At 42.6% G+C, this 24,443-nt stretch overlaps 1 protein-coding gene across 1 annotated transcript in view; it reads right to left on the reverse strand.

Moving 5' to 3' along the window:
- The window catches only part of PHLPP1 (PH domain and leucine rich repeat protein phosphatase 1), a 217,992-nt gene that overhangs the window by 71,384 nt on the left and 122,165 nt on the right, over positions 1–24,443 (reverse strand). Inside the window, exons 3-4 of the mRNA XM_074944968.1 lie at positions 23,717–23,842; positions 1,460–1,626 (exon numbers count right to left, since the gene is read on the reverse strand). Of these exons, the coding sequence (XP_074801069.1) occupies positions 1,460–1,626; positions 23,717–23,842 (293 nt within the window). The remainder of the gene's footprint in view (positions 1–1,459; positions 1,627–23,716; positions 23,843–24,443) is intronic.

Raw genomic sequence — 24,443 nt, forward strand, 5'->3', positions numbered from 1 at the left:
TCATCTGCTATCACTGAGAATAGTCTAGATCCATCCTCTCTGGATCCACCTTTCAGGTAGTTAAAAGCAACTATCAAATCCCCCCTCATTCTTCTCTTCTGAAGACTAAACAATCCCAGTTCCCTCAGCCTCTCCTCATAACTCATGTGTTCCAGTCCCCTAATCATTTTTGTTGCCCTTCGCTGGACTCTCCAATTTTTCCACATCCTTCTTGTAGTGTGGGGCCCAAAACTGGACACAGTACTCCAGATGAGGCCTCACCAATGTCGAATATAGGGGAACGATCACGTCCCTCGATCTGCTGGCAATGCCCCTACTTATACATCCCAAAATGCCATTGGCCTTCTTGGCAACAACGGCACACTGTTGACTCATATCCAGCTTCTCGTCCACTGTCACCCCTAGGTCCTTCTCTGCAGAACTGTTGCCTAGCCATTCAGTCCCTAGTCTGTAGCGGTGCATTGGATTCTTCCGTCCTAAGTGCAGGACTCTGCACTTGTCCTTGCTGAACCTCATCAGATTTCTTTTGGCCCAATCCTCCAATTTGTCTAGGTCCTTCTGTATCCTATCCCTATCCTCCAGCGTATCTACCACTCCTCCAGTTTAGTGTCATCCGCAAACTTGTTGAGGGTGCAATCCACACCATCCTCCAGATCACTGATGAAGATATTGAACAAAACCGGCCCCAGGACTGACCCTTGGGGCACTCCACTAGATACCGGCTACCAACTAGACATGGAGCCACTGATCACTACCCGTTGAGCCCAACAATCTAGCCAACTTTCTACCCACCTTGTAGTGCATCCATCCAGCCCATACTACTTTAACTTGCTGACAAGAATACTGTGGGAGACCGTGTCAAAAGCTTTGCTAAAGTCGAGGAATAACATGTCCACTGCTTTCCCTTCATCCACAGAACCAGTTATCTCATCATAGAAGGCAATTAGATTAGACAGGCATGACTTTCCCTTGGTGAATCCATGCTGACTGTTCCTGATCACTTTCCTCTCGTCTAAGTGCTTCAGAATGTAAAGAATGTAATGTGAAGTCCTACACAGTTTATACTCCACAGCTCAAGAACAGAACCCATCTGATAGACAATTCATAAAATTACACTGATGATCAAACACGTGAAAGATCAATGGATTTAAATTGGGCTCAGATGTGTAAGAAAAAAACAGTGAATGTGGAAAACTATTTTGGATTTTAAAAGCTTGCTTAATTCAGAGAACAACATTCAAATCCCTGCACACACGTTTTCCAAATTAGTTATCTATAAAAAAGACCAGAATCTATCGCTCCATGGCGTGTTTCCATACACATATATATAAATTTTTGCCCTCTTGCAGATATACCTTGACGAAAGTTCCTGCAAACCAAGCATCACTAAACTTACACACAGTGAGTAAGAACAGAATGGAGGATGTGGCTAGAAGCACGTGGCTTTTTTTTGATTTACCTCTGTAGTTCACTAAGCCCTCTAGTTGTTGACAGGCTGGGGTTTAGCCTCAGGAAGTTCTGTTTTAAATTGAGATGCGTGAGGTCGTGGCTGTAGAAGAGGTTGGCAGGCAGATGCTCCAGACTGCAGCATGAGAGATCCACTGAGCTTATGCGCTGCGAGGCAACCTAGAAAGTAAGATAACCGAACACATTAACACTCCTAAAATATGGGAATGTCATCCTTTACACGTACAAGTGCAAGATAAGATTTTTTACGCAGCAGAAATCATTGGTCAATGTTGTCAGTACACATGCCCATGTGTGTATAACTTTCTCACTAATTATTCTGACCCTATTTTTTCAACTCTCCCTTGCTTTGTTGTAATGCCACTTCAGCTCCACTGGTGATCAGTCCATATGGACATGTACAATGCAGGCCTTCTAATACAATACTTGAAGCATTTGAAATCCTCACAAATAGACACCTAAAAAAATGAAAGCAATACTTTAAGACCTGAGGGAAAGATCAGAGATTGGCTGCGGGTGGATAACAGTAGCAAATGAGACAGTGCAGATGTCTTTATTGCTCCATAGGCAGAGAGTACACCAGAATGATGAAAAAAGCACAACTGCACAAAAGGGTGCCATATCCATCTGCCCTATCTGAAACACTTAAATGCAGTACTAATGATGGGATATTGAAAGAAAAATCACCATGTCACATTAAAAAACCAACATAAAAATAGGTTATTAATTTATAGACACGCCTATTGCTGCTCGTGTTGCAAATCCACCCTGGCCACTACAATTCAGAGGAAAAAATGGCCAAGAGTAACCAGAGGTATGAGAAAGGAGATGCTGAGATTTGGGGGGTTTTAATACTCCTCAGAAGAAAAAGATACCTATCCATATTGATCAAAGAAATACCACCAGCCACTGTATTTACACCTGTTGCTAACATGGTTTCAGACATGATAGGTTGAGTAGCAACAAGTCTGTACTTACTCATGCTTCATTATACATCAATAAGGCCCCTGTGGCAAGAAGACTTCAAAAAGAAGGTATCCTATCCCTGCCTCCCACCAACGCAGCTTCTGCCAAAACTATTTAAAAATCCTTTTCACTTGGTCATGCAGAAAGGGGGATGGGGACAGAGAAACAGGCTGGTCTTCCCTAGAAAATCAGCTCAACATTAGAAAGAGACCTTGAGGAGCCATGTGAACAGGTAGAATGCTGGATAGGACATTGCAGTCAGTGAATGCTGTGTTTGACACACAGTTATGAGTAAACTCTACTGGAACCATAACATTAATTTCCTAGTGAAGATGAGCCAGAGACAATGAATAAAGAAATAAGGGAAAGTTTACCACTGGACAGGTCCACGAGTTGTATAGAGAGAAGGGGCTTTGTGTGGTGACCTTGTTAAAGAAATAAGAATCAAAAGAAGAGGTACATCTCACCATATTAAGCCTCCACAGTAGCACAAATGATGCTTAAATGGACATATATTGTGTCAGCTATTCATTCCAACAGCAATGTTATTTTATTTGGTCAGTGGCATTTTTATTGCCCTTATAATTTTAAGGCCCAATAAAAATACAAACAACATCTAATGGACACAAAAGGAAAAATTCATAAACACCATACAAGGAGATCTGATAAGAGCTCAATAAGTAAGATGACATGTAGTTCAAAAGTTATAAAATAATTTTTGTGCAAAGTCATGGCCCTGAATGCAGACACACAAGTCAGGCTTAGCCAGCACAGTCCAATTGCATTCTGAGGCTGAGGCTGAAGGAAGGGGTCAGGAACAAGAAATACAGTTCATTCATTATATTTTAAATGCAAAGGGGGGGCGGGGCGGACTGTAGGATAGATCAACTCCATTGTAAACTTCAAGGGGAAAATGTCAGTTACAAACAGTTTTGTAGTTTTCTGTATAGTTTTTTCATTCAAAATGCTCATTTTGTCCACTCACCAATTACACCTTGTATCTGTTTTAGTGTACCCATATATTTCATATTTAGGTCCATAAAGGATCAAAAATGCTTTTTTCTATACTAACCAAAATGCTATCTGTATGCCATTCTAACCAAGCATAAGAGCACAGTGATAATTCCATTTTAGTGTCAGAATGTGGCTGGTAAGGTATGAACCACCACCACCAACCACCACAAGGGTTCCCCCACACAGCTTGTCTGCACTGAAGTTAATTTGGATTAAGGTAGGGTGTGAATTTAAAGTAGACTAACTATTCCTGATTAACTCTGTGTGGATGCTCTTGTTCTGGAATAAGAGTGCTCTATTCCCAATTAGCCTAATTACTTCCCAAAGTGGGTTTCTTTGAAGATGCCTCTAATACAAAACTAAAATGTAAGCAAAAATACATATTAAAAAGTTTTAGTCCAGACAACTGTTAATTTTACTGACTTTTATCAAACTCTGTATATGGCTTATAAATGAAGCAATATTCTGAGGACAATGAATTTTAGTATCCCAATGGAAAATATTAATATATATCTAACAGCTCATTTCCATAGTTCTCTCTGAACCATAAACATATTGCCTTCCAATATTTCTCTTTTTGCTACCACAAACTGGTAGGCAACACAAGGGCAGATTTCCTGGATCACATTTACACTGAGAAAGATATGGAAAAAACCCAAGCAATCCTTTGCAATATATTCTCTCAGCTCTCAAGAGTGAGTTTTTTAAAATATGTAATATTCATCTTCAAAATCTGGGTAAACATTAAAGTGATGTCTTGGCTTCCAAATTAAACAGTAAAGGAGGAGATTTAAAATCTTGTGTTTCCCTCAAGCCAGATTGAAAGAGACTTTGTGCATGACTTTTTTACTTGCTATTGGATTGTTAAAATCAGAGCATTCTTATAAAGCCTACTGCAGTGGGGGACACAGGACATTTCTAGGCATGGCTAAAAATCACAGCAATGGATTTATAGCACACTAAGAAGAAAAAAAAAATCAGGCAACAAGAGCAATCTTCACACAAAAGGGTAAGAAAAAGAAGCCTTGCAGCTAGGGGCAATCAAATCTGCAAAAAGAACATGAAAGATTTCCTTAGATTTCCTCCCCAACCTAGCCCCTTTAGAGAAAAGATAAATTACAGCAAAAGCAAGCTCCTCCCCCAAAAAATATTTCGTGCAGAATGAGAACTACACTCCAGCAGCATTAACTATTTAAAAAAACCAACTAAGATTAACTAAAATTACTACAATGATAAAAACTTGGTTTGTTTGGGGTTTTTTCCTGTTTGCTTGCTTGTTTTTGCTCAGGTTTACAGAGAGGGCATCAGACTTGTTCTGTCTAGGGAGCCCAACACTTCTCAACCTCATCTATATTGAGAAACACCCCCTTTTAACAATACAAAAAGTAGGATGATCATGATCCCAGACCTGTTCATAATCTCCAACGTGAAAAAACCCATGGCCCAGCTGAATCTTCCTGAATTTTCTTCAGTTATCTTACCCTAAGCTAGACCTAGGTGCGATGCCTACTGTTCACGTAAAATAGACTGTGGCAATAACCCTGTAAGAAAAATGGTAGGTTTGCAGTGGTGGGTACAGGATCACTAAGGATAGCAGTTAACAACATGGGTGCAAACAAAACACTTAACTATACTCGGTTCAAAGACGACTGTCTGAATAGATTTTATGGAAATCTGGTTTTCCCCGTTAATATTGCAAAAGGAGACCTAAAGGAACAGTAATATGGCAGTCCAGATATAATTTTATATATTAAAAAGCAACATAAAGGATCTTCAATCAAATTTAAGTCCATAGTCCAACCCTGGTTATGCAACTCAGACCTACAGTATTTTAAAATGCTTCCTTCATCTCCTTTGAGTCAAGCATGGCAATGTGAAAGTCTTTATTCTAGATCCTATTCCACCTTTTTAATGTGCCAATAAAATTAGCACATGCCCCTCCATAGCAATGAGTTCTAAATATTGTCAATTTGCTTTTTACTCCCAGTCCTACAGCAATTAAAATGACGCTTCTACTCCAGCATCATTATTCATAATGGTATTGGCAGAGTACTCTCTCTCATCAGGCAATGAAAGCCAGTAAATGTTCTCTCATTCTCCATCGAGAATCAGTTTACTTAGAAAAGAACTATGGACTATCAGAATATGAAGACCCTCAGGGAACGCAAGCATTTTTAAACTATCATCTGTGTATCTGTGCAGTCGTAAGGCTTACAAATCTAAACAAGAGTTCACAAAAGCCAGTGGTGTCCTTGAATGATCAAAATGCTCTGCACACAAAACTTTCCTTGCTCAGTACTGTCTCATCCAATCTGAAGGAAACCAAGTATTCTGAGAAAGTCAAAAAAATGGTCTAGTTTCATTACAAATCATTAGCTGTTTGCAGCAGAAACCATTGCACCAAAACCCTCTGTGAATCAATAGATATCCCTGCATCTAAAGAATGGTATTTAAGGAAAGCCTTCCTTTGTCCAGTAAAATGTCACCTCTATCACAAAGCTTGCCAGGACGGATCACTGGCCCTGTTTATTCTAAAGCTTTGGCTACGCTACAAAAAAATACCTGTTGCTGACAATGAGTGTCAACTGAACCAGCTGTATGGACAAAGTTATAGGCCTTGTCTATGCAGGAAACTTCTTTTTTTTTAAACCTTAAGGTGTGAATTTAAATTTCCTCCTGTCAACCCCTTTCCTGAAAGCTGAATTCAAATAATAAAAGGATACACATTTTTAAAAAAAGAGCCTTCAACAGAAGAAAACTCAATTAACAGATTGCACTGTAAAGTGACCCAGGATTCTGACTCTCAAAACAAGAAGTTACTCACCTCATGCAGTAATGGTGGCTAACGCTACATTTTGGTCATGAGTATTTTTAGTAAAAGTCATGGACAGGTCACAGACAGTAAATAAAAATTCATAGCACGTGACCTGTCCATGACTTGTCCTATATATGGGGGGAGGGATAGCTCAGTGGTTTGAGCATTGGTCTGCTAAACCCAGGGTTGTGAGTTCAATCCTTGAGGGGGCCATTTAGGGATCTGGGGCAAAAATTGGGGATTGGTCCTGCTGTGAGCAGGGGGTTGGACTAGATGACCTCCTGAGGTCCCTTCCAACCCTGATATGCTATGATTCTATGATATACCCGTAACTAAAACTTGAGCTGTGGGGCCACAGGTGCTCTGGGAGACAGCCTCCAGGGGTGCTGGGAGCACCGCATGGCCTGGGACCCCTGCTGGTGCTGAAGGGGGCAGGCGGTGGGGCTGGCATGCTCCCTACCCAGCTCCCTGGAAGCAGCTGGCATGTCCTGGCAGCTCCTAAGAGGAAGGGATGGAAGGCTGGGGGCGGGGGCCTCCGTGAACTGTCCTTGCCACAAGCGCCAGGTCCACAGCTCCCACTGACCGGGAACCGCAGCCAATGGGAGCTGCAGGGGCGGTGCCTGCAGGCAGTGGCAGTGCACAGAGCCCCCAGCCTCTACATCTAGGAGCTGCAGGGACATGCTGTCTGCTTCTGGGGAGCACCTCAAGGTAAGCCGCCCCGCATCCCAACCCCCTGCCCCAGCCCTGAGCCCCCTCCCATACTCAAACTGCTGCTGGGGGTGGGGGGTGGGGTGGCACAGGAGGGGGGGAGAACAGTGGCACGAGACTGCCCCAGAATCGGCCAGGGTGGCTAGCCCAGGGGCTGTGAGGCCACTGCAGAAGTTACGGAGAGTCATGGAATTCATGACTTCTGTGACAGACGCAGTCTTAACAACAGTTCTTCAAGATGTGTCCCCTACAGGTGCTCCATTGTAGGTGCGTCAGTGTCGCTGCACTGCTGATCGGAGAACTTTGGTAGGTGACTGCTCCCTGCCTGCCACAAGACTAGCCAGCATGCGCGAGCAACCCTCCTCAGTTCCTTCTCAACTGCAGAGTCAATGACAACTCCTCCAAAGTAGAGGGGAGGAGGGCAGGTCATGGAGCACCCATAAGGGGACACATCTCAAAGAAGTTTCAGTTACTATAGAAACAGACCAATAAAAAAAAATAGTTACCTACGTACAAACTACCCCCACCTGTTCGAGAAGAAAGTTCCAAGAAGATGACTTGAACACTTAAGATGAAATCCTGGGATTCTTCCAGATTTTGTAGGCAAGACTTGTCTGTGGTAGGGAATATTTACCAGACCAACTACATCACTCTAGTTATACTGCTATATGCAGTGCTGAGCTGGAGCCGGTTCGCACCCATTCACTAGAACCAGTAGGTAAATTTAGAAGCCCTTTTAGAACTGGTTGTTCCACGAGGGACAACCGGTTCTAAAAGGGCTTCTAAATTTAACCTGCCAAAAGTGGCGCCTTAGGTGCCAACTCCATGGGTGCTCCAGCCCTAGAGCACCCAAGGGGAAAATTTGGTGGGTGCAGAGCACCCATCAGCAACTCCCCACCTCACCTCCGCTCCGCCTCCTCCCCTGAACGTGCCGCCCCACTCTGCTTCTCCGCCCCCCCCAGGGTTCCCGCGAATCAGTTGCTCGCACAGGAAGCCAGAGCAGGCTGAGAAGCAAGCGGCGGCTTTGCACTCAAGCCCAGGGAGGCGGAGGTGAGCTGGGGCGGGGGGGCGTGAGGAGGACCACCCGCGCCGCAGCAGGTAACCTGGTGCGGGGGGGGGGGGGGGGGCTCGCAGGGGAACCGCTCCCTGTCCCAGCTCACCTCCGCCACCCTCTGCCTGAGCTGGAAGCCGCTGCCTGCTTCTCAGCCCTCCCAGGCTTCCCACCAAAGAGCTGATTCGCGGGAAGCCGGGGGAGGGGGCAGCGCAGAGAAGGAGAGCAGGGCAGTGCGTTCAGGGGCAGAGCAGAGGTGAGGTAAGCTGGGGCCAGGCACAGGGCAGGGAGCTGCTGGTGGGTGCTCTGCACCCACCAAATATTCCCCATGGGTGCTCCAGCCCCAGAGCACCCATGGAGTCGGCGCCTAAGGCGCCACTTTTGATGTGATCAGTTGGGAGAGAGGCCACTCCCCTTGCTCCCCCCCAGCTATGGTCTCCCTAGCTGCCCCATGTAAGCACCGCCGGGACTCCCCACCTTGCCCTCCGACAGGTCCCTCTGGCTCTTAGGGGTAGGGTGGGCAACCACTACGGTGGCCCACGAGACCCTCCTGCCTGGTTCTGGGGGCAGTCAGGGGACAGGGGTGTATGGGGCAGGGGGGCATCAAGGAACGCAGGGGGTTGGATGGGGCAGGAGTCCTGGGGGGCGGGGGTGGGCAACGACCCCCTCGTGGGGTGAGGAGGGAACCAGTTTTTAAGGTTTTGGCAGCTCATCACTGGCAATATGGCAGTAAGTTTTCCAGCATAGACAATCCCCAAACATGCAATCTTGTTAGGTAATCTTCAGGTGCACTGGGTACAGCAGAACATACCTAATTTCTTCACTTTAAGTAATTTTCAGTTGGTGTTGACTTCAGTACTCGTGACAATTCTAACAGCAGCATTCAACTGCACGTAGACAAGTTGTGCATGTATGCTACCTGCCGACACCAGTACGCAATAATCAGTTACAGAGAGGATTAAGGTTAAGGCTGTCCGCAAGGGGTGAGCATCAGTACCCCTCACTGGTCCCAGCCAGTTTGTGGATATCATCATTCCCAGCATTTATCTGGACAGAGTTCTCTATCAGTTGTTTTGGGAAATCCTTGTGCTTGAGTTTGACGTTGCGGAAGGTCACATTCAGGCACTTCTTTCCATGGTGGTTGTACAGGTGGAAAATGAAGACAGCATTTCTCCATCCTGGCGTATATCTTACCACTATCCCTCCAAAGCAGCAGCAATAATAGAAGAACACAACCGGGCAATAACCAACCCAGATTTGCCCACCGACAATCTCAAGCAACTGGTGATGCTGCTTTTAGTACAAGAATCCGATCTGGTTAGTGACCAAAGGTTTCAAAACCTCGGGACTATCACCAAAACACAAATGGTGGAGGCTAGGGGAGAACAGTGGGGTCAAGAATCAAGACCTAACCATAGATCCTACAGACCAACTACCTGGCTTCACCATGCCATGCAATATATGGATCACAGCAAACTGCATCTGATTCACAAAAGGCATTGCTATTACCTACTACACAAACAGAAAATGAAGGACAGCTGATATTCAAATGTCAAGACAGTCAAGCCATGGAACATCAAGTGAACCACTGTCCTCTAAGATCTGTCTTCAGAGGGACAGCCATGATTCATTTCATGCCACTGGAAACCACAAACTTAGATGTTGACCTTTAATGTTGTCTTTTAAGCTGCCATACAAAAAAGTAATTTTCTGATTGAAATGAAGACCATTTCTCTGTAACTCAGTCCAAGGAGTATGGACGGATGGAAAACAGACAAAAAAAATGCTATTGATAGTCTCAAAAGTTTTTAACCTCATGAGAAATATTTAGTTTGGGAAATATTGGCAGTTACAGTTTTAAATAGAGTTCACTGCTTGGGTCCAGGCTGGAGGCCAGCACTTTGTGCACCTGTTCTGCCTCAAAATAGTAATCCCTTATGCTCCATAATAGCTTGATCACATATTTGCAAGACTCAGAACTACCACCGTCTACGCCAGGGGTGGGCAAACTATGGCCCAGGGGCGACATCTGGCCCTTCTGACGTATTAATCCAGCCCTCGAGCTCCCGCTGGGAGCGGGGGGTTGGGGCTTGCCCCACTCCGGCGCTCCAGCCGGGATCCAGGGCTTGCCCTACTCCACACGTACCATGGCTCCGCACAGCTCCCGGAAGCAGCGGCATGTCCTGCTCCAGCTCTTATGTGTAGGGGCAGCCAGGGAGCTCTGCATTCCTCCCCCAGCACTGCTCCCACAGCTCCCGCTGGCTGGGAACTACGGCCAATGGGAGCTGCAGGGGCGGCGCCTGCGGACAGGGCAGCATGCAGAACTGCCTGGCTGCACCTCCAAGGAGGAGCTGAAAGGGGGACATGCTGCTGCTTCTGGAAGCTGCTTGAGGTAAGCACTGCCCAGAACCTGCACCCCTGACCTCCCATGTCCCAGGCCCCTGCCCAGCCCTGATCCCCTTCCTGCCCTCTGAACACCTCGGTCCCAGCCCAGAACACCCTCCTGCACCCCCAACACATCATCCCCACCCCTACCCGAGAGCCTGCACCCCCAGCTGGAGCCCTCACCCCCTCCTGCACCCCAACCCCCAATTTCGTGAGCATTCATGGCCCGCCATACAATTTCCATACTTAGATGTGGCCCTCAGGCCAAAAAGTTTGCCCACCCCTGGTTTACACCTTCTGACAGATGTAATATTCTGACATCAGGAGTAGCTATATTCTTAATAGTCAAATTCATTTTCATAAGAACATGTTTTTATAATTTATTTTGTATTGGCAGAGTCCTCCAGCACCAAAAGTTTGCTTCAGCTGGAGTAGTTTCCACTCCAGTAATTGCTGGGAAGTCTTTCAACTTCTTGTTGAGGAAATTACTAGTGAGTCCAACAATTTTTATTTGCTTGGGTCCTACCCTCCCAACAAGGGAGATCTTTAGAAAAGGCACTAGCTGAAAAGGCTAGGTCACTATTTTCTGACTCATATTCCATTCAGGAGAAGTCACACAACGGTCTCTCTCAAATACAATTTAAGACTTCAGTTTTAATTTTTACTTAAGAATTATTTTTCTAGCCATGCTTTCCATTAGATATTGAGAGAAACGTCAAATCCATTACCTAGATAAACTACCTACCTATGGTATCTATGGTGGAACACTTCCACACAGCTGTGCACTCGGCCTTGATCATCAGAGCCCTGTACTAACCCAAACTTACTTTGATGCAATGTCTGCAGTGGTAAATTCATGGAACATTTTGTGATACAAGTGGCAGTCTTCTCCCCTTCCCCCTTCCCCGCCCCTTCTGCGGGTTTGGTTTTTCAAGGGGCTCTCTGATTTTGGTTCTGTTTAGGCTTCTTGATCCAAGAACCTCAGTTTTGTTCTAGGATAGTATATCAAACTGCTGGCTGTTCTGATGACAATAGAGTACCAGATGTTTCTATTTGTAGAAAAGGTTAGTGTTTAGCAAGTTGTTTCAAAGTTACTTGCAAGATTTTGGGTAAATTAATTCACACTTCCCCTTATTTTAGATTTAAAAGAATAAAAAAGGTGTCATCTGAAGCTCTAGGCATCCTAACCCACAATTAATAAAGTAAAATTTAAGACTGAATGTTGCAGTTTCAATAAGTGAGGTTCTATTTTACCTTCCGTGCCCAAGGTTCTATTTTACCTTCCGTGTGAGCCATTAACCTGATTTTTAAAGGTCTGTTCTTACAAAATAAGATTCCCTCAAACTTCCATGGTTTTTGACATTTCTGGAAAACAACGCTTTGATGAGAAGTTAAGTAGTGAAGCAAGAGAGACCTATTTACCTTCCCATGCATTCACCACCCAAATCCCCCAAATTAAAAACTACTCAACAATTCCTCATGTTGTGCAAATACCCTGCCCAGATCCAAAATTTGGATCCACATCCATTTCCCTTCTTACTGACCTCCCCCTGAAAAGCCACATACACACAGGTTTATCTGGAACTCTCTAAGATGACTGCACTTCAGAAATAGGTGTGTATTTTGCAATACACTTTGGGATCTTTCTGTATTAAAGGTGCCACACATATTAAATCCGTGTACACAGCACCTCATGCAATTACTAACTCAGCAGAAAAATCTGCAAGTCTTGTATATCTAAATATACAAAAGTATGCTGTAGAATCACATTTATTAGGGATAGAGGTGCCCAGTGTCCAGTTTTTGACCAGAAGTCCAGTCAAAAAGGAGACTGGACAATGTCCAGTCAGATCTTCTTACCAGATACCCAAAGTCCAGTTACTGTGGGCAGGGTAGGCACTGCTCACCCGCATGAGCCCCTACGCAGCTGGGGCCATCTCCTACCTGTGTCGGGCAGCTGCAACTCCAGCCCTGGCTCCACAAGTGAGTCCCTCCTGACCTGGAGGGGAAGCAATGAGCGACTGTGGAGGGGGGAGAAATTGCAAACAGGGGCAGGGCCTCTGGGGAAGAGGCGGGGTGGGGGAGGTTCTGGCACTCCTGCTGGAGTATCTGGTTTTTAAATATTACAAAGTTGGCAGCCCTAATTAGGACTGATTTGATGGCAATGTATGATTGCGCTTGAAAATTATTTCATGTGTGCAATGACCACTTTTCATGTCCTCACTCTTGGCTGGAACATTTTACATATATTAATAACTAAAGGCAGCAGTCTAGAAAGGGGATCACAGGGTTGCTAAATTTTTGTGTTTTATTTTTCCCTCCACTGGAAAAGCCACAGCTTAACTGAAACAAGGAAATTAAAAGCTTCAAACCACTAGACATGTCATGTACTTTCGAGTCTTATACGTAAAGATCTCAATTATTATAATAGGTGGGGGAAACCTGTAGTCTAGTCGGTCTGAATACAAAGCTTCACTCCCATCCTGGTAACAGTCATGTTATAAACCCTGGAAAACCGAGGTTCATAATTGAAATGGCAACTAACCTCTAACAACTCTGAAGGCACAGAACACAGCAATAGCTATTAGAGGAAGAGAATCACTTCTAAGTGCTTTACGATTACAATAAAACCCTAGACTATCCTTATTTCACACAGCAATTTTCAAACCTGTTTTGATCATTCTTTTGTTCTTCCAGGGACACAAATATGGTATGGGCTCCACAAAGTTTTTTTCTTACTTCAACTTTATTCGACAGAAAGTATAAATCTTGTCAGAGGTGCTGGAACAATTGGGGGGGGGGGCATCTGAGAGCCATTGAATCAAACTGTAAACCCTGTAATACAACAGAAATCACTAAGGTGGGGGCACAGCAGGAACACTCCCCCCCCAGTAAACCTATGGATCTTGTTGTTAAAATGGAGTAGTAACTTGAAGGGCAAGTGTGGGTTTTTCACCTGCGTTATTTCAGGGGACATGTCAGAACACAAAACCTAGGCTCATTGACTGCATTGCACTCAAAGAGTTGAACTGCATATTTTTCCCAGGAAGTGTCACTGTCAAGGACTGGCTCTGTCTGGGTCTTTGTGACTGGATCCACTACTGCTGTTGCAGACATTGGTATGGGGTCCGGTTCCATCACCTCTGACCGGGTCCTGGTAGAAGTCTCCAGAACAGAGCTAGGTGTGACAGCTTGCTTAGCCTGGCTGCAGGTGACCATTCCCAGCCTCTTGGCTCGCTTCACATGATTGGCCAAGTCTTCTTCTCCCAGTCAGTCAGGTAATTTGCATTCAGACAGCCAGGAGCCTGTTCATCAGTGTTCAGATCCTTCACTGCTACTAATTCCAAGGCTGGACTCTGTCTTAAAGAGAAATCATCCATTTTCACTAACAAGCTAGACTCAAAGTTCTGTTGTCCTTCCCTTACCAACCTCTGATTCCACATGGAACTAGATGCTAAGTTCACTGAGAGACTACAAGTCATATCCAATGTGTCTAGAGATGAGCGTTTACCTGACATCGCCTGCATTCTCGAGAGATTAACTGCACAGCTGTTCTGCTCTGCAGACTCAGCTACCCAGTCTTCCCTCTGAACCTGAGACACAGACTGTTCACTTACAGAATCAGCATGGAGACATTCCTCTCTCAACAACCTTGTCTCCCCAACAAGCTGGCCAAACACAGCCACTTGGTTGTAGGACTGTTCAACGTTCTTAACAGCTTTCACTTCGTCTGAGACCTTCTCAATGCTACCCACACTGGATCTTTCAAAAGGAAAGTCAGTGGATCCATTCACAACAGAAAATTTCTGGCTGTTAGGAATTGAAACTTTCTTGATTAGATCACTGTCACACCCTTCAGCTACAGTAAACTGCTTGTAAAGACTACCATGAGGATTCCTTTCCCCAGGAGCTTTTCTAAGCAGCAATTCACCCCTCACACAAATTCTGCCTTTAACCTCTTCACCTAGGGCTTGCACTAAAGGAACACTTCCCTGAGCAACACTGAACTCTAGAGTACAGATGTGGGGACCTGAATGAAAGACCCCCTAAGCTTATTCTTACCAGCTTAGGTTAAAAACTTCCCCAAGGTACAAATTTTGCCTTGTCCTTGAACCCTATGCTGCCACCACCAAGTGTGTTAAACAAAGAACAGGGAAAGAGCCCACTTGGAGATGTCTTCCCCCAAAATATCTCCCCAAGCCAAACACCCCCTGTCCTGGGGAAGGCTTGATAAGAATCCTCACCAATTGGTACAGGTGAACACAGACCCAAACCCTTTGATTTTTCATTGTTCTTAAGATCCATCAGGTTCTTCAAAGAAGAATTTTAATTAAAGAAAAGGTAAAAGAATCACCTCTGTAAAATCAGGATGGTAAATACCTTACAGGGTAATAGATTCAAAACAGAGTCCCTCTAGGCAAAACCTTAAGTTACAAAAAGACACAAAAACAGGAATATACATTCCATCCAGCACAGCTTATTTTACCAGCCATTAAACAAAAGGAAATCTAATGCATTTTCTAGCTAGATTACTTACTAACTTAACAGGAGTTGGAAGGCTTGCATTTCTGATCTGCTCCCGGCAAAAGCATCACACAGACAGACAGAACCCTTAGTTTCCCACCCCCCACCCTCCAGATTTGAAAGTATCTTGTCCCCTCATTGGTCATTTTGGGTCAGGTGTCAGCGAGGTTACCTTTGCTTCTTAACCCTTTACAGGTGAAAGGGTTTTGTCTCTGGCCAGGAGAGATTTTATAGCACTGTATACAGAAAGGTGGTCACCCTTCCCTTTATATTTATGACAGTCATCAATGAATACACATACTGTAAACCATCAAAGACAGGAACTCCTAGATATTATTAGGGACCAGAGGTCTTAATATTCAAGGTTTCATACGTACACAAAAAAGGAAGTTAAGATCCGGTGTGGAAACTGGAGGTTTTGTTTATGTTTCAGTACTTGAAATCACCACTAAAAGGAAACTGTGGGTTTATTTTTAGACCTCTACTTTCAGAGAAGCATTATCTGAACACTATGCCTATGTATGGAGGAGACTGGTTTACTTAAAGCAATCTCAAAAACCTTAAAAAAAAGCAATTGTCAAAATTAGACAAGATGCTTTAAAAAATCAAAGAAACTATCAATCTAAATGTGAAGAGAAACAGCCTGTGTTTTGCTATTGTAAAAAGTATCTTATTCCTGGTGCTCTTCAATATGGTATTGATTTGCTTCCATGAAATTCGTAATGGAGTGAAAATCCCACGAGGTAAAACAGGCTTGTATTTTTTACTTAATGAAAAAAATGATGCTATTCTGTGATCAGAGAGCAAACAATGTCTCAACCAAGGAGGTGCAAAGTATGAGGAACAGTGAAAATTGCGTCCAATTACTCAGAAGTGACCGTCTCATAATCACCATATTAAATGCAAGGAAATGTCATTCAGGGCTTTTATTTTCCACTGGAAGATAAATAAAAAGCTATAACATCAATGTTAAACAATGTACTGTAACAAACAATATTCTAAGTTATACAGGATTTTTCCTTTTGCATGTGCTGTGCTACTGTTTTCTCTGACTTATCCAATATGTGGCCAAGGGTTTAGAGCAGGGGTTGGCAAACTTTTTGGCCTGAGGGCCACATCGGGATTCTGAAACTGTATGGAGGGCCGGGTAGGGAAGGCTGTGCCTCCCCAAACAGCCTGGCCCCCACCCCCTATCTGCCCCCCCTCCCATCTTCTGCCCCCCTCAGAATCCCTGACCCATCCATCCCCCCCCCATCCCCTGATTGCCCCCTCCTGGGACCCCACACCCTATCCAACCCCCCTGCTCTCTGTCCCCTGACTGCCCTGACCCCATCCACACCTCTGCCCCAGCCAGGCCCCCCGGGACGCCAATGCCTATCCAACACCCGTTTCCCGTCTCCTGACGGCACCCCCCCAGAACCTCTGCCCCATCCAACCACCCCCTGACTGCCCCCCCGGTACTCCCTGCCCCTTATCCAACTCCACTGCTCCCCACCCCCTTACCATGCCGATGAGAGCACCAGAACCAGCAGACACGCCACTGAGCAGTCTAGAGCACCGGGGCAAGCTGGCGGCTCTCACAGTTGCGCTGCCTGGCAGAAGCTCGCAACTCTGCCGCCCAGAGCACTGGCAGCATAGCGAGCTGAGGCTGCGAGAGAGGGGGGACAGCAGCAGCCCTCTCCGGCCAGAGCTCAAGGACCGGGCAGGAGGGTCCTGCGGGCCAGATGTGGCCCATGGGCCGCAGTTTGCCCACCTCTGGTTTAGAGCAATAATTTTCAGGGTTGGCTCTGAATAGTAGCTATTAGAGAGCAGCTTGTATGCAACGCACACAGACACCTCAAAAAAAAAAAAAAAACCAACCTAACTATAAAATTTGCTCAAGCCTTAAATTAGGTATGAACAGTAAAGCTCACTGTAGCTTCTGCAGATACAAATAGGAGAATGGAGAAGCCTCCAAGAATGGGCAGGACTAGCTAAATAGAATTGGAAAGAGATGCCAACCTGAAAACTCTGGAGTGGTTTCAGTTTACTCAGCCACAAGCTTAATTCATCCTAGCCTCCTCTACATTCTGAATTGGGACTGGTAATCTGTATTTAGAAAGCTCTGTGAAACCCAAACTTCTGATATCCGGTTAAACTGGAATCAAATTTTAAACTTCCTTATATTTGGCCATGCCTAGTATCATGAGTTTTAAAATCATGTTAGTGATATATGCTCAGTCTAGAAAATGAAGTCTCTGGACACAATCTGAGTTTGATTACATGCAACTTTCATTTTAATGAGCAAATAGTCCAAAGGAAAAACGTTCACCTACTTGATTATCTTTAGCTACCTCAAAAATAAACAAAGCGCAACTGGCAATCAAACCTACTTTACTAATCAGCAACACATTCGATTTCTTTGAGCTCTTCAGGACTAACCCTGTAATTGGCACATTATGGGGATACACACTGATTACATTTCTGTCACTTACTTTGGAATATACTTATAGTATTGAAACCAAGATGAAAGATTTTTTTAGGATGTGAATAATAGTTTATTTCCATATAAATGCTTGATCTCTCCCCACAGTCCTCAAAGAAGCATACAGCTAGTACCCTACACCGTTCTGACTGCATACTTCCAGTTCAAAATGAGGCATGTGGTTGATCGGTCAGTTCGTAACTCTGGTGTTTGTATCTCTGAGGTTCTACTGTGCTAGGTAGAACTGAACTTCTGGTGCGCACACAACTAGAAATGCTGGTATATGACCTAGTGAAACTCCATCACCTTGGAAAAGACAACCAACCGGAAGCACATGGCACTATAGCAAATCAAGGCCAGATTAAGCATTAGGCCCAGTAGGCCCATACATAGGGTCCCTGATTCTGGCCGTCACATGGTGCTCCAGAATTTGAAGATTCCATTTAATTCTGAAACAAAAGCTGTATTAAGATGTAGTTAAGATTGAGAATTTACAGTAAAATTACAATATCCTGTAATGTATTTTACCCTATGTTACTGACATTTATGCTCAACCTTAAGTCCATTTTAATGTCGCTTGAGTCTGGGAATTTCCCTTTTTCAAATTAAAAATTTCATACATGAAAGGTAAATAAACCCAAGGAGAATGTTACCATGTGACATTTCCAATTACTGGAAGGTATGGAATATTAAGCCTTTTATTTTTAACTTTTGTGGCCATATTCATTGTATATCCTGGCTGCTCTATGCCACTCGAACAATGCAAAGCAGCTAGAATTGCCCAGAGCCACCCTCCGCCTTTATTCTGGTATTACTGGAAAGGAGAAGGACAGCTAATTTAAACTAAACAGCCAACACATTGAATATATCTTAATGGAAATACTTTTGTATGGAATGTATAATAAATCCATGGAAGTCATTGCCACAAGGCAATTCATTTTCTTTATCTTTTTTCTTTTTTCAAAAAGGCAGCTTGGGCATTTGTAATAGTCATGTTTGTAAAACAGCTTAAAGACATGAAAGTGCTGTACAAGTACTAAGTACTACGTGACTAATGACATCTACAATTTAGCTAGCAAAAAAAGGAGTTTTGAATCCTCATGCTCCGGGGCATATTTCTCTCTAAGGCATAGTATTGTAGAGTTTAAATAGGGGCACACTACATGTTTTTATCTTCCTTAGAAAAGCATCAAACACTAGGTACTTTGAGACAGGATATCTGATAGAGATGTACTGCTGGTGTCCTGTTTTGGAAGAGTGAGAACTGTATTGACATCTTGTTGCAGTGATAGTCTCCCGGTTAGGGCTAAGACTCCAAATAGGTGTAACAAGAGTGTGGGACAAGTTAGCTTTTCTTAAGCATAGCCTCACAAACTTCACACACACTTTTTGATTCAGGTCAGTGTTCTCTTCATGAAGTGGAATGGCACCCACATGCACAGTGGGTAATAAATTGGTCTATGTGGAAGGGGTATTAATATTTTCCCTTGGTAACTTAATCAGACAGCTAAGAAGAGTCCCACACAAAATGTGAAAAGCAATGTTTAAGTTCCAATGTCTTGTGAAAAGGCATGAAATACAAGGTACTTTTTCTTCTACCTCCCCACTCAGTTCAGTCTTTTCTGCCTACAAACTAATGCTGTAAGGTATAAGGTGTCCAAACTGTCAAAATTCTGGCGTTCTCCTCATCAACCTTTGTAATTTAACATTTGCTTCTTTTTGCTGTTTAATACTACTACATTCTTTCTCCTCTCACTCCTGTAGTTCCTGTTGAAAATGCGTACAGTGACAGTCCAGAATCAACTGCTTAACCTGAATCACTCGCACTAAGGAACTGTACAAGTATCAGCATCTTGATTTCAAGTTGATGTGGACAACATAAAATACGTTTAATATCAGAGTAGGGAAACAAGTTCTCCCCCGACACACACATACGCAAAAATCACCTATTAGTTCTCAGCCTGACAATAGGGTAAGTATAGTAGATTAATAAAACTGAATCCTCTTTATGCCCCTTTTGAACAACCTACAAACTATAATTGCAATATTTAGAAATTAAAACTAAAGTTATGATACAGTGTAGAAAAAGGCTATCAATAATGAAGAACATGCACATTTCCAGCTTTTAAAAGCACTCCATTTGAGGCTAAATCAACATATTTAAAACTGACCTATTTGGAGTAAGTGTGTCACCAAGTTGCATATCTAGGTCAGCATTTCTGCAGTGACCCCATTGAACCTCAGTCTTGAGCAGAATTCACTGTAATCTCCTCCACTTCTACCTCCCCCCACAATTCAGACTTTTCTGTGTACAAGTCTCACACTAACGGCCCACCCCACTGTTTAAAATGTGTGCACGCATAGCCACAGGACATATGCAAACTTATCAAAAAGCCATTAACAATAAACAGAAAATATATTGGGGGTGGAAGCTAATGCACACTCTGAATCACCTTGTTTTTCTTTTGAGCGTTAGTTAACATTAAGCTTTTTAAATTGAAGAAGCCACAGCATGGACATGTTTCCTACGATCTTAACTTTTAGTCTTTCACTGATAATTAGTGATAGGCAGAATTAGAAAAGTGTGGAATTCATTTTAGTCTCCGGAATAAAATAAGAAATGGAAATAAACTGAATTATTGGATGCAAACAATTCACCCATTAATTGTTTGGAAGCTTGAATGAAATCTGTTTCCTTATCCACGTTTTTCTGTTGCATGAATGATTTGTTAGGGATTTTTTTCTTTGACATTCTATTAAAATAGTCACATAGCCTTCTTCCACACCCTACGTACAAAAATGCTGTCAAAGCAAGCAATCCTTTGCAAAGTCAGTTTAAGATTAAACTATGTGAGTTATATAAAAGTACACAAGGCCATCTGAGAATTTTTCCTGAAGCATGTATAAACAATACTACCTAATGGTTTTTCAATTTAAGATTTTAGTAATTGAAAACTAAAATTACATTTTTCATAAACAGATATCTTGTGCTGTGACTTCCTCCTGTGTATTAAATTTATGATGCATTTTATTTTTTGAATATACTAGTAAGTGGAAGTTTTTACTCTCATTTGTCAGAACGCAAACAGATACTATTTAGGGACAACACAATTTTAACTTTCAGACTATCCTTTAAAGATGCTGAAGTGCTTTTGAACACTAGTGAATTTAATAATGTTGAGTGTTAATAAAAATCCAAATAGATGCCACTAAGTAATGAATGTATTTTAAAGAACAGACAATTTCAGAGAGCATATTTGAGTATTCACATTATGACACAAATTTCATACATCCCCTGCGCCAAAAACATTCATTTAAAAGTGGGTAGCATTTTAAATAGATCACTTCTATATAAAACATTTAACCTGTTACAAGTTACACTTAAAAGCTAACAATGAAAGATTAGAGAAAATTCCCACCCCTCCTCCCCCCAAATTGTTTACTTTGTACATTTAAACAGCACATTTGTATTTTTTTCCATTTCCAAGAGTGCGTTGAGTGCCTAAAACCAGTTTTAACTGAACTAGCTTTCAAATAGGCAGCATCTTTTAAGATAATAGAAATACAGGACTAGGATTTATTTTGCTACAAAAGGACCTTCATTAGATAACCCACACTGGTAGATTCCTTCCACTTTGTACATGTAATTCAGGAACTGCGTGTTTCATCTTCTAAATTGAATTCCACAGGTACTGGTATCAGTAGCCAAACGAGATTTAAATTTGTGGTTGTTGCTAGTTTTTTCTATTTCAGTAACATACTAGTCTGTTATTGCATGATACTTCCCACACAAACACATTTAGCTGAGCTGGTATCACTTGTTTTCCATATTTCTTTTACAAAACAGTTTAGAGAAACTTCATTCTAACACATATTAAGTCCTGTCTGAAAGATGTGACTCTACAAAGCTATACTACTGGAACAGAGTGATCTAGTTAGATGGACGTGTAACTGTGAAACAAAGATTTTCCTCAGTTTTTCACTTGCTATGCGCTGCTGTCAACATACTGAAGTGTTCAACTGCCAATATTAGTGGCTTTCCTCAGTTCTGGCACTCAAAGCCTTCTAGGAGCTCTGGGCCTGGAGTTCCTCCCCCTACATTTAAAAAAGGGAAGATGTCATGATTATATGGGGAGATGTCCTCAGGTTGGCTACCTTCCCAATACTGTTAGTCATATGGGTGAGAGAGAGCAAGAGAGAAGCACAGCATGGTACAGAACAAGCCTATGCTGTCAGTAATTCAATGGGACTTTCTGGTCATTTATTTCTACTTCTGAAGTTCATTGTTTTACACTGTTTATCCTCACTCATGAGATCTGTCCCTCATTCACCCAATGTCAGAGCCACTGCAGATGAAAGAACACTTGTCTTATATAAAAGATCGATTGAACAACAAGAACAAGCTCAAAACTGGAAATCAGATCATACCCAAAACCACGCGTATCTTGGCTTCACAATAAGAAGTCAGGGAGTTTTAGGTTAGTGTTCCAACGTCAGAGCGATACAAAATCCTAAAACAGATGAACTGCTAGGACATGCACAAAGGGCATTCTATGCCAGAAAGAATCCCAAACATTTATTGCCCAAAGAAAGCTATAATATAGTAAATTGAGTTGAATTATAAGAGCATAAAATTAACAATCCTCTTTAAAAACCAATACTTCAAAACATTCACTAGATAAAGTATACTGCCTTTTGGAAAAGCCAGACTGAAAGTGATCTAGAGTGCCATAAATCTATAAATATCTTGAAAAAGCATCACACAAACTACTTAATACAATCGAGAACATAAAAACCAGTAGTCTCTTACTAAATACGGAATGAATGAACATTAAAAATACAGTGGAAAACCAAAGAGAAAAATATGTAACCAGTGTGACAAAAGAACAAACATTCTTTACCCTTCAGTGCACACGATACAGGAATATGAGCTATTATCAGACACCGCAAAGAACCCGACTAAAGAAGTAGACGGGAAAAAATTAATATAATAGAGAAAAAGACAATTGCAGAAACAACCTCTCAAGACAAGGTAATATGGTGCCAAATAGTAAGAGGTTAATAATGCAAATGGTGTAAAAAAAAACAAAAAAACCCCTAAATCCTGTTGGCAAAGCCTGCTCTAAACACACGTAATATATTTTTAAGTCCGGAACTCTACTTTAACATGCTCAGAACTTTCATTTTTAAACATGATTGGCCCTCCCCATCACACGTACACACATAGTAAGGCATTGACAGGAGTCTAAACGTTTTTGGACTGATGTTGAAAGTGTTTTAGTGTCAGCTTAGTTACTCTCCCTTGTTGCCTCACCCGGCCCATTTCATTGTGGGATTTCTGTTCAATTATTTACTTTTCTTTTATTCTGAGGTTCCCTTGTATCCTCAATACCTTCAATTCCCTTGCCTGGCTTTTCTGACTGCAACACCTTATGCTGCTTTGTTATCAGAATGGTAGGAGAAAGAGCAGGGCTGCTCTGAACTCTGCCTTATGCTCAAATAAATTGGTTAGTCTCTAAGGTGCCACAAGTTCTCCTTTTCTTTTTGCGGATATAGACTAACACGGCTGCTACTCTGTCCCGAGGGAAGTGAGGAGAACAGATCGTGCTGAACAGAGTCCTCACCTCTGCCCTGTCTTTCCAGCACAAGGCAAATGCAAAGGAGCTCTGAAATAGAAATTCATCAGCTCAGCTAGAAGGTGGGTTGCTCTATATGTGGAGAGACTAGCACTGGTAGATATATAATCTGACTGCATAGTCAATTACAGTGCTGATGCTCTATGATATTGAATAAGTACCAAAATACAGTATATTGGAGAACACTAATTGATCAGCAGTAGGAAATATGTTGATATCTTGCCAGGTCACTCAACTTCACCTATTTTAAGACAGAAGCGAAACACAACATTCCCAACAGAAAAAACTCCTCCAACTGGTTCTTGAAGTTTCTAGCACTCTCTTTGGGTTCTCTACATGCCTTGCATTACCACAGTTTTTATTACTTCTGAAACACAACTTTTCATATTAAAATCTTGGAAAGATGTTACTGACCTTCTCTATTCTAAGGGTCTTATTCCGTACATTAGTGAGCTGCACCAAGATTGGGGGGGCCGGGGACGGGGGAGAGGGAACTCTAGCTAGTATTCTTTATTTACACATTGCAAGAAAATGGAGTTTAGCCAAAAAAAACAACAAACAAAAAAACACCACACCTCACTCCAGCCACAGGCCCACAACTGTTTATGCCATTATGGTGAAAGTGAGCAAACATTTTTCTTAATTAGAAAAATGAGGAGAACTCTAGTTGCTAGAGGTGTTCTTACCTTTGATGCTTGTCGAAGCCACCGTAAGTACTCTGTGAAGGTATCAAAACAAATGTAATAGGTCTGGCTCTGAGGTCCAGAGGAACTAAATGCTAAACAGTGCTGGTGCTTTTTCACTTCTTCCACCTGTATTTAAAAAGATAAAATAATTACTGCATAACATTTGGAAAGTGTCAGCGTGCAGGCTAAGTGAAGCTGTGAAACGGAGGAGGAGCTCAAAAGCCTCGTTAAGTATTGTTAAACCTGCAATTTAATTAATCCAGTGTCAAGGAGCCACAAAACCCATGCAAGCAACAGATTAAGAAACCTGAACTGTTTAATAGGATTCTTGAATTAAGTTATATAAATGTACTGTTAGAGTTGAAGATAAAGATCTGGATAATTCTTAAGACCTGAATATCGTAAGACTTTTCCAAAATTAAACTGCCAAAAAGCCAATTATTTTCTGGCATTTAAAAAAATTTGTATTAACCACATGCTTCTCCCTACTGGGAAATGGAGTGGGAGGTAAGTAAATCTGATGGGTTGTGGGTAGGGCAGAGAAGGGAAAGGAGTTTGGCAATAACTCTTTTCTAGTTTAAACAAGTATTTGTTGATAAGCCTTTAACAGTGGAATGTGAAAAAATATTTTGTGCCCTTTGCTGCTCCTTTTATATAAATACATATAAATATATAAAAACCATCAAATATTTAGTTTCGTCTGGATATTCAAATCCGTAAAAGCAAG

The sequence above is a fragment of the Natator depressus genome, chromosome 2 (assembly GCF_965152275.1).
Source record: "Natator depressus isolate rNatDep1 chromosome 2, rNatDep2.hap1, whole genome shotgun sequence".
NCBI lineage: Eukaryota > Metazoa > Chordata > Testudines > Cheloniidae > Natator > Natator depressus.